General features: G+C 41.3%; 1 protein-coding gene across 1 annotated transcript; it reads left to right on the forward strand.

Annotated features, from left to right (window-relative positions):
• Positions 1–525: 525 nt before the first annotated feature.
• YIPF5 (Yip1 domain family member 5) lies at positions 526–12,714 on the forward strand. Its single transcript, XM_033927739.1, has 6 exons — positions 526–680; positions 2,393–2,509; positions 6,379–6,551; positions 8,777–8,922; positions 10,404–10,585; positions 11,791–12,714. The coding sequence occupies exons 2-6, from the start codon at positions 2,400–2,402 to the stop codon at positions 11,951–11,953; spliced, it is 774 nt and encodes a 257-aa protein (XP_033783630.1). The 5' UTR covers positions 526–680; positions 2,393–2,399; the 3' UTR covers positions 11,954–12,714.
• The last annotated feature ends 1,614 nt before the right edge of the window (positions 12,715–14,328 follow it).

Raw genomic sequence — 14,328 nt, forward strand, 5'->3', positions numbered from 1 at the left:
TCGAGGGCCGCAATCCAGTCGGGTTTTCAGGATTTCCCCAATGAATATGCATGAGATCTATTTGCATGCACTGCTTTCAATGCATATTCATTGGGGAAATCCTGAAAACCCGACTGGATTGCGGCCCTCGAGGTCCGACATTGGACACCCCTGTTCTATTTCACTGTGATTAGGGACATACCCAGGGCCTTAAGGCAGTGGTTCCCAATCCTGTCCTGGAGGACCACTAGGCCAGTCCGGTTTTCAGGACAGCCTTAATGAATATGCATGAGAGAGATTTGCATGCAATGAAGATGATAGGAGTGCAGGCCTGCCCCATGCATATTCATTAGGGCCTCCAGGCCAGGGTTGGGATCCTAGGCAGAAATGCTTGGTTGCCAGGCTAACAGACTCATTTCGCTGCCTCCTGCACTAGAAACCCAGAGGGCGAAGGGGGCGAAAAGCAGCGCCGCATTTATCAAAGCCAAGAAGCGACGCCCCGCCCTGCGCGCGCATGCGCTCAAGGCCTCCGCCAGCCCTGAGGGAGGCGGGGCTTCTGCGCCTGCGCGGCTCGTGCGACCCGGAAGTGGAACCTGCTTCCGCTCTGACACGTAGCGACGCGGTGAAGGCGAGGCGACGTGTCGGTTCTGGGCGGCGAGCGATTGCAGCCGCTTCCTCTTGACTCCCCCGGCGTCGAGACGGTAACCGATGGCTCTTTTCCCGGGGGGGGGGGTCACGCGGTGCAACCCGCGCTTTCTCCGACGCGACCTCGCCTCGGAGGCTCTTTTCAGGGCTAGCGAAGGGTTTAGAGAGGGACAAGGGGGGGGGGGGAAGAGCTTCGGCTTCGGCGATGTTGTGGCGTGGAAATTCCGCCTACAGGACTCATAAATGCAAACGGAGTGACAGTGGCTCTTGTTGCAGTGCAAATTACTCTTTGCATGACACGCTGTACGTCACAGGTGTCAAAGTCGGTCCTCAAGGGCCACAATCCAGTCGGGTTTTCAGGATTTCCCCAATGAATATGTATTGAAAGCAGTGCATGCAAATAGATCTCAGGCATATTCATTGGGGAAATCCTGAAAACCCGACTGGATTCCGGCCCTCGAGGAGGGACTTTGACACCCCTGCTGTACGTTAAACATGCAAAAGACGGTCCCTGCTGGGAAGAGCTTACAATCTAATGACGACGACCTACAGCTGCCTAAGCAGCCAAGAAAAAGCTCCCAACCTCGGCCCATAGGTGCCTGAGCCAATCAAGCCTTAGGCCCCTCCCCGATGCATCCCACAGTGCACCGGGAAGGGGCAGGCCCTCCTCATTCCCAGGGAGGCAGGCCGGACAAGGGTCCGTCCTGCCATCTTTAAAGGTTAGCCAGGAGGGTTTCGTGGGGGGAAGGGGGTTCCACAGTCTTCAAGGGTGGGGTGTACCGGCAAGGATTGGGCACCCTGCCGGCGATCTTCAGGGGGGGTTCCGGTAGGAGGGATGGGGCACCCTCCTACCGTGCTCATGTGGTGGGGGGGGGGGGGGGACTGGCGACCGCTATACTTAGCGCGGCAAGGAAATCCCTTGCCACAATAAGTGTAGCAGCTACGTGTACAATAACCCAATTGTCTAACCAGCATCTGTAACATGGACGTTGGTTACAGAATCGGGTTTATTTTAGGCGGCCTTAGGCCCGATTCTATATAGGACACCCGTTGGCTTCTGAGACCGGGCGTTCCATACAGAATCCGGGCCCCTGGGTCCAGTTCCCTTTTTTCAGGAACCTGATTTTGTTTTTAAGGATGACAATTGTTGATATTTTGAAAAGATCACTGTGTTAAATAAAATGATCAATTTGTATATTGTGGATGGATATCCTTTTCCTTGATATCTACCTCTACATTAGTACTCCCTTAGGATTTGTTTTATCAAGCATGTTCTAGCATTCTTTAATGTTGAGAAAAACCTTTGCTTCATCAAGCTCATCTGGCCTACCTTTGGTTTTTCTGTGTGACATGTACATTTTATTATTTCACATTTTGACACCCACCAAATTTTGTGGATTAGGAGGAGAAAGATCCCTCTGAATGTTCAACAGACGTCTCCACCCAGGTGGGAAGGATTATTTAGTTATCTTTACATAGGATGTACATAGATATTAATATGGTCTATCCATACAGCAGTACTTAGAGCTACTCAGCCTGTCCCAGTGATTCCACAGTTCATCAGGCTTTCAAGGTACAGTAAATATGAATGGAGAGATGCATACATAATCAGATTTGGCTTATTCATTGTGGATATCTTAAAACCCATCTCTTTGGGAAATCACCAGGTCAGGTTTGGAGAGCCCTAAGGTAGGTGAATGCCATAGTAGAGAATACTACGTCATGTTGAGACAGTTATAAACCTAATATTGAACTTTTATTTTAATAGGTTTGCAATGTCGGGCTTTGACAGTTTAAACACAGATTTCTACCAAACAAGTTACAGCATTGATGACCAGGCACAAACTCATGACTATAATGCAGGAGCGGGTGGACCATACAGAAAGTAATTTCTCATTTTGTGCATTTGACAAAACTAATCTTCTTGTGATTGTGTAGGCTAAACAAATGCAAGATAGCGTTTACATAGAGAAGCCAAACTTTATACATTTTTGTCCAGAGATTGTCAGCTTTCTTCGTGCATGGATGTGCTGTAGAAGATTTTGTTTATTGGAAGCTTCTATACTGCTACTAATGACTGGGGAGTCAATTCTGAGCGGTTTGCATGAGCTTCAGTAGTGGTGTTACAATACATGAGCTAAATATGCGTATCTTACCGATCTATGCCATCTCTAGTCATATACTATAATTATTGTTTCTGTATTGTCATATATTCATCTGTCTTTGTATTATTTGTGAGTTCACCCTTTTGTGTTTCAATTGGTGTGGGGGGGTAACCTGCTGTTTGTGCACTTTTATACCAAAGATTCTAATTTACAATTGTAGATTTCTTTATAGGGTAGGTCTGCCTTCACTCTATAGTCACACCACATCACTCTAGTGCAGTGTCTCGCAAACTTTCCGGCCAGCGGCACACTAAATCCAGTGCCCCGGCTGGAAGGCCCATCTGGCTGTGACCCACTTCGGTGGAGGGATCCGGGAGGAGAGAGGAGGAGAGATGCTGGCCAGGAAGAGAGTCATGTGCACCGGCTGACTTCCCACAGGACTCTCCTCGCCAAATAATACAAAGACAGATGAATATATGACAATACAGAAACAATAATTATAGTACCTAAATATCAAGGCACGCCTGAAATCTCAGGAGGAAAACTGGTGTGCCGTGGCACACAGTTTGTGATACACTGCTTTAGTGGCTTAATTGAGAAAGCAAGTTTCTTTGTTGTATTTTATGACTTTAGGGTTTTGGTTTTTTTTTTCTACCTGTGTGTGTTAATGTGCATTAGTATGATACAGATCAAAAGAGTGAAGGACACTAACCAACACGGTATCAAATAACCTCTCCATCATTCTGTTACTAACAGAATAGTGGAGAGGTTTATTTGATATATTGTTCATTAATAAGATAACGACACCCGTTCTTTAACCTAAGCCCCGTTATTGTCATTGAAGTAATTTACTAAAAGCATAACTCTAACTTGCATTAGAGTTAGTAAATCTAACCCTAAATTCTTGGCAGAGGAAATTTTAAAATTATATACATTCATACCACTGTGAAAATATCCCTAGTATTTAGGAGTTAATGATCAAAACTGGATTCTTTGGTGTATACTGCAAGTGTTCTTTTACCTTCAGTGCTTGCACTAGTGATTAGTGCAAAACATTATTGCCCAAGGGGAAAAAATGATGCACAGAAGATTTGCTTCTGCTTTCTTTGTGCCTAACCTGTGTGTGTGTGTGTTCTACCCTCTTCCCAGTCTGGGACTGCCTCTGTTGAGAAACCATCAATAATGTTACCTGCAGACAGTGTAATCAGTAAGCAAAGAATTAATTTCCTGACCCCAGAACACTGTTTTACTTATAGAAATATCTTTGTTGTTGTCTGGAGGCACATGGACACATAAGTAGCACATACCTACTTTAACCTATACAATTAGTGAATTTTTAGAAGGAAAATGTACTTCTACTGCTTTAAAGATTACCCCAGGGAATTTATATATACATATTTACACCTCTTTGGCATGTACAGATTTCCCAGGTTAATTTATACACATTCCCCTAGGAATGCCTAAACACAGTACAGATAAATTTGTTCACATATAAACTGTGTGTAAAAAAAAAAAAGTTTACGTTCATATCATTAGTTCAGTTTTATAAAAGCCATTTCTGCATGTTAAATAGTTTTAACCTACATAAATGCACTTTAAAAATTGTCCTACCTCTGTCTACAGGACCTTGTTTAAAAGTTCTTCAAGATAATAACATTATTTTCAAATTGCAAAATACCTCTAAATGCCATGCTTCCTACAAAATCTCAAGTAGCTACTTATTTCAGTATTTATTTCACTTTCAAAATGGAAGAAAAACAATAAATAATCTGCTTAATTTTCTTTTTCCAATTTCATGCTCATTAAAAATTTTTGAAGCACACTAAAGAGGCACAAACTGAAAAAAGAAACAAAAATAAGTTGAATTTTAAAAAACAGATAAATAACTAAGGGCTCCTTTTACAAAAGGTTTTTATCTTACTACTTATCTTAGTAAGGTGGTACAGCTACTCCGGGTACATCCTTAATCACCACAACTGCAGATTAAGGATGTATCCAGAGTAGCTGTAAAGACCACAGTACCACCTTACTAAGATAAGTAGTTTTTGTTCCTAGCTCAGGAGCTGTGGATGAAGTTAAAATCTAATGTTATATGTAATGGTGGGAGAGACTGTGAACAAGCAATGATGGTCTTTTTACACAGCTTCTCTGTGATATTTCACTGGGATATAGTTGTGGGTCTGAGCGTTCACTATTAAGCATGTATTATACTGTGTGGTCATTTTATATATAAAGAGATTTATAGATTTGGCATGAGTGACTAATCCATGTTTTTAAAACCATACCATTGTCCAGTCTTAAGTCTGAGGACCTCATAAGTCTTAGTAAAAGGAACACTCGGGGAAGATAAGGCTTATAGCAGAGAGACTAAATGAATTCTTTACTCTGTTCTTTACGGAAGAAGATATGAAGGAGCAACCCATGCCAGAAATAGTTTTAATTGCAGCACTTTGAAGGAACTGAAATAAATCTCAGTGAGCCTGCAGAGAGTGGTAGTTCAAACTGACAAAGAGCAGCAGGTCACTTGGACTGGATAAATTTAAAAATTAAATTGTAAATCTACTGCTAGTAATCTGTAACGTCTCGTTAAAAAGTCTGAAGATAGGGTGTCCACCATCACACCAACTTTTAAAAAGGATTCAGGGAGGTCAGGAAAATTACAGACAGCTGAGCCTGAAGTTAGTGCAGGGCAAAATGTTAGAAACTATTATATAAAGAATAACCCCTCCTTGGCCAGATTACTAATGGGTATCAGAGCATTTAGCTCCCCAGGCTACTTTTCGGGATCCTTCCGGGTACTCAGTGTTGGAAATATTATATGGGGCTTAATGGATCTTTCAACTGGCCCAGTATAATAATCCTTATGTTCCTAGTAAATGTATATTTGCTTGTGTGTGTATGTAAGTTTTCAATTAAGGATTGCATCCAAAAGAAAGATACATGGGAAATATTTCTCCTTTTTAACCTCCAGTAGGTAATTTAAAAAATATTTCTGTTGGTAACATGAAGATTTACATGCAGAAATAGACTTTTCATTAAATTTCCTGGCTGATACGTACTCATGAACCTGGCAACCTGGACTGAGTATAGAGGCATTCCTAAGGTGGGTCTGGCGAGGAGTTTGCTTTCTACACAGACATTGTGAAAATAAACCTGTGAATTAAAAGGTATTAATGAACAGAAGAACCTTTTCTTGTAGAGGGGGGACTCAGAATCGTAGGAAATATTTTTTCATAGAGAGGGTGAGAATGCCTGTCTGGTGGAGGTGATGAAGACAAAAATAGTGATGGAATTCGAAAAGAAATGGGGATAGGCACAGAGGAAACGAAGCATTGAGCATGTCAGTTCAAAGCAGTCACAACTAAGAAGACATAGGTGGGTAACCTGCTATGGTGGCTATGGTCATAAGGACCATTCTGAAGTGGGCACACTAGATGGGACCACATTGGCCATCTGTTATGCTACATAAAATTTGTACATGGTCAAGAGCTTATGTAGATGCAAGTTCATAAATTTCTGAGGTACTTTTGTTGGTATCCAAACAGGGACACGAGTGCAGTTAACTCCTAAGCGTTGAAAAGTGGAGGGTGTTCATCATATTCTTTTTGTTTGTATTGGATCACGGGACAGAATTTTTTTTTTTTTGCAGGCCGTATGGTGCCTATGAGTATCCCCAGCAAGGTGGATTTGTCCCTGCAGAGATGATGCATCAGCAGCAGCCTTATACAGGACAGATTTATCAGCCAACACAAACATACACTCCTACTGCATCCCCGTCTGTGTATGGGAGCAGTTTTGAGGATGAACCACCTTTATTGGAAGGTACAACTTTTATTTTCATTAAATAAGCAAACACATTCTTTGCAATAACCTGTCATTTCTGGTAATGAACTTGTAGGAACCTAGAAAACTCTGCATGAGTTCACTGGTCACTTGAATATATTACATTACATTAGTTTCTTTTATTCTGCCAATACCTTGCGGTTCTAGGCGGATTACAAAAGGAGGGAAACTATTGGTTGGAACATTTATAGTCTGGCGATGGGGTGAGGTGATTATCCATCAGTTGGTTGGTTATCTTTTAAATAGATGTGTTTAAGAAATTCATAAATTACATCCCCCTCTTTTTTTTCAGTCTGTTTATCTTCTCTTAAAATTTTGATTCCTCTTTTTCTGCTTTTCTGACTTTCTTGTGATATGCCAGATGAAGAATGTGCTGAAACCACTTTGTCCTCACAGGAAGAATAAGAGAGCATATGAATTGTTTCTATACACACTCTGCCTTTGCTAACACAAGTTCTCCATTAGGTTAGCCACACAGCTCAATCAACTAATTAGTGTTAACCACACACAGCTCAATCAACTGATTTAAACCGATTCTGCAATTCCTAGAGAACATTGCTTAGGTTTTAGGAATGTAAACAGTAAACATCTGGCTTCGTTGAAATTGTGTTTACTTGAGAAAGTATCAGAAACACAAATTAATATATATGTAGGCTGAAAGGGCCTTTTCCTTTTCTTTCGCATCTTTCTGTTTTTGATCAACATCTCCCTTGATGACATGCCTGATTAAAGCAGGGAACAAATGTTTGTGGCTCTCAGGACAGCCTGACACCTCATTTTTGATCAGCAAGTGTTTCCATGGCAGTGGCGATCTTCCTCTTTCCACAAATTACCTAAACCGGCTGGCTCAGAATTGATAATACAAACAACAATATCGTAGTTCGTGTCCACCGCATACACGTTGCCAAACAGCTCATTAACATACAAGAGTTTAAAAAAAGAGGAGAAAGAGACCTCAGAAAAAGAATTATTCTCCTTATTTTCAGTACATCAAGTCCTGCAATGGAGCTAGCATAGTCATTGGTCTCTCAAAAAATGCCACAAAATGCACCAACTCTTTCCAATATTTTAAATAATAGTAATAAATATGCAATCAGGTAAACTAAACTAAACCTTAAGTTTGTCTACCGCATCATCTCCATAAAGATAGAGCTTGGCATGTTTTACAGGTGATTCAATAAATGAGGGAAGGACATATTAAGAAATGAGAGGTTATGAAGAGGAGAGCTAGCTTTACATTTTGGAGAAAAGCCAGGTTTTCAGATGCTTTCGGAATAATTGGAATGAGCCTAGGTTCCGCAGCGGGGCAGGGAGGTTATTCCAAAGCTCAGTGAATTTGAAGAAAAGGTACTTATCCTCATAGTTGCTAGGGACAGTCCATCATAGGTAGGAAGAAAATTCTGTTGATGGTCTCCACTCCATAGAAAGATACAGGCAAAACAACTATTCGGCCAGACCTAGCAGCGGTCCTGTTTCGCAAAAATGCTTTATCAAGGGCTCTGGCTACTACGTCTTCCAAAAACAGCAACAATAGCACAGGAAAAGAGAATAATCCCTTCAAAGACTCACCGGTTTTTTGAACTCTTGTATGTTCATGAGCTGTTTGGCAACATGTATGCAGTGGACTTTTGATTATAGCTGCCGCAAACCACTATATTGTTGTTTGTATTATTGTATATTTATAGTAGGAGTTCACTATTTTGGGTTATTGCTAATATCAGAATTGATGTCGCATTTAAGCCGAGGATTTGGGCTCAGCTTTTTCTCTTTCTATTAATGAAGCTTGCATAAATGAGGTTTACTTTCCCAAAATATACCATTATTTACAAAGCTGTCTGCCTACCAATCACACATGCACCATCACAGGGTACACCTCGTCTGCTAAACAATTTTAATATGTGCAAATAGCACACAAGATGTACCCTGTGATGGTGAGTGTGTCACAGAGCAAAATAAGCTCTGGGAAAGTTTAGAGCTTTCTCCTGTAAGGCGTGGTTAGCTCATCACTTATGACTTCACACTGAGAGTACCCACACATTATTAATATTTTACAAATTTTGAATTCTTTTTGTATGCTCTTGTGTAGGAGTGCATATAGTCTTTTTACAGAAAAAAAAACTTTTGAGTAGTTCTTGTAGTGGTAATAATCATCTCTCGTCCCAAATGTATAGAATTTTTGCATATCTATTATTGTAATGTTGCAGAGCTGGGGATAAACTTTGACCACATCTGGCAGAAGACACTAACAGTATTGCACCCGCTAAAAGTTGCAGATGGCAACATCATGAATGAAACGGATTTGGCAGGACCAATGGTTTTCTGTTTAGCCTTTGGAGCCACGTTATTGTTGGTAAGTTTCTTTTTCGGACTTTCATGTTAAATTTCTTTTATCATTTTGGAGGCTGTGGGGCTCATAATTGAAACCGTAATACATCTAAAAACCCGCCCAAGTTGGCACTTGGATGATCAAAAAAGACTTAGCAATTTAAAAACAGGTATAAATGCCCAAAAGGTATTCAGAGTGACCAGAGAACCACTGCTAGCGGTATTAAGTCGTTTGCAGGAAGTTCTTGAAATGATGATGTACAGAAGTCAGGGATTTAATTGAAAGTCGACAAATGTATTCCAATGAACCCTTAAATAATAATACAGAGTGGATCAGATTGCTTGATAGTGCAACTGGCCTAAACGTTGGTTATGCAAGAATTAGTTTATGAAAGGGCAGGCTGTTTCCTATGATGATGAAATTCCTTAATACACCTTGTCCAAAACAAGAGGTGAGGTTTCAAAACTGCCGAACTATGCGGTTGGGCACTTAGGTTTGGTTTTGAAAACTTTACGGCTGCTGATTGGATACATGGATGAGTAGGTGGCTTCATTTTATTTAAAATGAAGAGATTTGCAGAGAGCATTCCAGGGCTGGGGGCGTCATAGCCAGCTCGTGCTGCAGCCAACCAAACTTTGGAGTACTTTGAGCTGCAGCCTAGCCAATTAGACCGAGGCTGAAAATGTGCTTAAACCTGAGCCAGCTGTGGTGTCGCTACAATCGCCGCTCGCTGGCTTTTCGTTCAGTGTAATGGGGTCTCTTCAATCAGTTCACAGCAGCACCAGGCATAATTTGTGGAAATTGTTGGGTGGCGAACAGAATGCTAGGAATGATTAAGAAGGGGATCACGAACAGATCAGAGAAGGTTATCATGCTGTACCGGGCCATGGTACGTACGCCCTCACCTGGAATACTGCGTCCAGCACTGGTCGCCGTACATGAAGAAGGAGACGGTACTACTCAAAAGGGTCCAGAGAAGAGCGACTAAAAAAGGGGCTGGAGGAGTTGTCGTACAGCGAGAGATTAGAGAAACTGGGCCTCTTCTCCCTTAAAAAGAGGAGACTGAGAGGGGACATGATCGAAACATTCAAGATACCGAAGGGAATAGACTTAGTAGATAAAGACAGGTTGTTCACCCTCTCCAAGGTAGAGAGAACATTACATTACATTAGGGATTTCTATTCCACCATTACCTTGAACGAGAGGGCATTCACTAAAGTTAAAAGGGGATAGATTTCGTACAAACGTAAAGAAGTTCTTCTTCACTCAGAGAGTGGTAGAAAACTGGAATGCTCTTCCGGAGGCTGTTATAGGGGAAAACACCCTCCAGGGATTCAAGACAAAGTTTTAGACAAGTTCCTACTGAACCAGAATGTATGCAGGAGGGCACTGGTCTTTGACCTAAGGGCCATCGCATGAGTGGGCACGATGGACCACTGGTCTGACCCAGCAGCAGCAATTCTTATGTTTGTTTTTAAATAACTGGTTTCTTTGCTTAATTGCAGGCTGGCAAAATCCAGTTTGGCTACGTGTATGGGATCAGCGCAATCGGATGTTTGGGGATGTTTTGTCTTCTCAACTTGATGAGCATGACCGGCGTGTCATTTGGCTGTGTTTCCAGCGTCTTGGGCTACTGTCTTCTTCCTATGATTGTACTTTCGAGCTTTGCAGTCATTTTTTCTTTGCAGTGAGTATCAGCATTTTCCACCATCTGTTTTTTATTGCCAGTCTTTTTTTTTCCTTCTGTTTCTTTCTAGTTCTCAGTGTACTTAGTCACTTGATGACCGATATAGATACTGTCCATTTTCTGATTCAAGAATTAAACAGTTCACTTTCCAAATTTACTTTAAGAACTAATACAGAACGTGAAAGTACATTTGTTCTGAACCATTTAACTTCAGAATTAGAAACATTTCGGTTCAAACGTCTGGTTTTTATGTCTTAAAATCAGTGGTTCCCAAATTTATGTTGTATGCTTTTGTTATGTCCATAGATACTGTGTATATGAGAGATTTGCTTATATTAGAACCCATCTCATATTATATGTGCATACCTGACAGTGGGTTTGCTTTAAATACATGACTGAGCCCCTCCCAGTTCTCTTGCTGCTACCTATTTTACTTTACCTCTGCCTTTGCTTGCTTTGTTCAGTCACATACGCTCCTCACTGTCCCAACACTTAAAAGCTGTATTTGCACTTGGACTGTGGAATAAGTTTCTTCCCTGCCGTCCCAAACATGCACATGTCGAGGTGGAAGAAGACATCTTCTTTCTCAAAGGACCCTCGGTCACAAGGGGGCATCCGCTCAAACTCAGAGGAGGGAAATTTAATGGTGACTTAAGGAAGTATTTCTTCACAGAAAGGGTTGTAGATCACTGGAACAAGCTTCCAGTGCAGGTGATCAAGGCCACCAGCGTGCTTGACTTTAAGAATATATGGGACGTCCTCGTGGGATCCCTACGAGGGTCGAGTTAAGGAACTAGGTCATTAGTACTCAGACTTAATGGGGTGGGTCAGTAGAGTGGGCAGACTTGATGGGCTGTAGCCCTTTTCTGCCGTCATCTTTCTATGTTTCTATGTCACACACTCGATTTTATCCTTTGACCTGGCTAGGTCAGGGGTGGGCAACGAGGGCCAGAATCCAGTGGGATTTTCAGGATTTCCTCGATGAATATGCATGAGATCTATTTGCATGCATTGCCTCCCATTGTATGCTCACAAACTGAGTTTTGTTTCTTTGTTGTTTACCCGGCGGAACCCAGGATTTCAGTCCTCTGCACTAACCAATAGGCTCTTCCTCCGCTCCATAAAACCCAATCGAATGAAAAAATTTGGTCTGGCTAGTATGATTGCAAATATTCAACTGCCTTTTAATTATTTTTCCCTTACAGAGGAATGATGGGGGTCATTCTTACCGCTGTAATTATTGGCTGGTGTAGTTTTTCTGCTTCCAAGATCTTCATCTCTGCCTTGGCCATGGAAGGACAGCAGCTCCTCGTTGCATACCCTTGTGCATTGTTGTACGGAGTCTTTGCCCTTATTTCTGTGTTTTGAACTGGGTATTTGTTGATCTTGGACTTCAGTGGGCCAAACAAAAGGCGAGAGACCTTGAATAATTAAAGTGGACCTGCACTGAGAATCGCCGTCACGCAGACTTACCTCGTGACTGTGAGGACGCAGTGGATATAAACATGTATATCTGTGTTCATATTTTGTAGATCTTTTAAATATCTGATTGACAGGACTGTTCATAGCTTTAATAAAGGCTTATATGTAGACAGTAAAACAAGGAGCATTTAGTGTTTCCAACCCTCCAGCAGATCATCTTTGTTTCTTGCTTTTCTGATGTATTTGATCAAAGATAAAGTCAAGAATAAATGAATCTACCTTGCAAATTGTCATAAGGCACAGAAGAGGGTAATTATTGGATCTTAAACCAGCAAAGAGATTTTTCAAAATCCCAGCTAATTGATTTATTCTGTTCAACAGGCTCCTCTCTTGTGACAGTGAACAAATTAGGCAAAAAATACTGAATTATATCCAGATGTCAGCCCTCTGTCAAGGGGAAGCACAGGATTAGTGTCATATGTGCAAATACTTAGGAACAGTATTTATTGAGCAGTGTTAATTGTTGATTAAATGTATTTATACACCATCTTGTGACTTGAAATATGCCCGAATTCTATTTTTGAACCCATTTTATGAATGAGATGGCAGCTTGTATTTCTCACAAACTTCTCTCACTAGTTCAAGCAATTGGGGCCACATTTAAAGACCACATTTTGAGGCAATAAAAATTAATTTTTTATAAACTATACCGGGTGAACTGGCCATGATCAGAAATTTAACTCTCTATAAGGTCAAATTGCAATATTATTGAGATGACAATGTGTTAAGCCGTCTTACAAATGCATTACTGCAGCTGTTTGTTCTAAGTTAGCTATTTGCTGGCCTCCTACAGCAAAGCCAGACTCCTTGACTTGATTCTGTGTCTTAAGAATTATGATTTGGCTCACTTCATGATGGTGTTCATGTGTCTAATTTTCATGCAGTATTTTTTTTTTTTTGCTGTCTCTTCACATTCCAAAAATTAAAGCATAAATATGACAATTGGCTATAAAAGGAATGCAGAATTATTCAACTGCATGCTGCACTGTAAAAGGCAGCTTAAACCTTTACATCAAGGGCTTGTAGCAGTTAAGCATTTTTGTAGGTCAGGGTTTCTCAACCCAGTCTTTGGGACACACCTAACCAGTCGGGTTTTCAGGACACCCACTAAGAATATGCATGAAATAAATTTGTATAGAAGAGAGGTAGCACATGCAAATTCCTCTCATGCATATTCGTGGTAGGTATCCTGAAAACCTGACTGGCTAGGTGTGTCCCAAAGAGTGGATTGAGAAACCCTGACCTACAAAACTGCTTAACTGCTAAAAGCCCTTGATGTAAAGGTTTAAGCTGCCTTTCACAGTGCACCATTCAGTTGAGAACCCCGGTCCTAGATTAATTGATAAGGGCTAATAGGAGTAAATATAGAATGTGTGAATATATTTTTTTTTTTACCCCCCCCCCACACACACACACACTTTACAAAGCCACATTAGACTTTTTTATCGCCAGCCACGGCAGTATTTGCTCTGGCACTCATAGAATTCCTATGAGCGTCTGAGCTAATACCGCCATGGCCGGCGAAGGGAATGGGGACTTGTATACCGCCTTTTGTGGCTTTGGCATTTCAGAGCTGACATGCAAAGCGGTGGGCACTGGAGGGATTACATGACTTGCCCAGGGTCACAAGGGGCAGCACCAGTGGGATTTGATTTCACAACCTCTGGGTGCAGAGGCAACACCTCCCCAAAACGCAGGAGGGAGGGGGGTTGAAAGAGGCAAGATCCATGCAGTTTGGGTGAGAACATTAAAGCAACTACTCTGCTCTCTTTTTTTACAAATCGGAGCAGTCCTAGGCTTGAGGTGTTCTAAATGGGGGAGGCGTTCATTCCTGGGGTGACATCTGCTCTTGGTGCCTTCTATGTATAGTGATACTGAATATTTGTATTATCAGTGGTGTAGGTACCATATTTTCAGTTCGTTTGGAATAATTTGGGGGTGGGGGTTGCCCCCCCCCGCCCCTTTTTTTTTTATTAGATAATACTGGACCATTTGGGTGTATTTTTGGACTGATGCCAACTATATAAAAGTCTAAAAATGTGCAGGTAAAGAAGTTATATACCCACATAAATTCTAAATATCGGCCCAATATGGTTTATCACTTTCATGCCAGCAAACATTCATTAATGTAAATTGAAAAAAAAAAAATTTTTTATTCTTTTTTTCTCAAAACATTTTAAAAGTCCAAGTTGGTAGCAATTCGGTTAACAATAATAAAAAAAAAATGACTGGAAAAAAAGTTTTGGCTTCTTAAATTAAAG

The sequence above is a fragment of the Geotrypetes seraphini genome, chromosome 18 (assembly GCF_902459505.1).
Source record: "Geotrypetes seraphini chromosome 18, aGeoSer1.1, whole genome shotgun sequence".
NCBI lineage: Eukaryota > Metazoa > Chordata > Amphibia > Gymnophiona > Dermophiidae > Geotrypetes > Geotrypetes seraphini.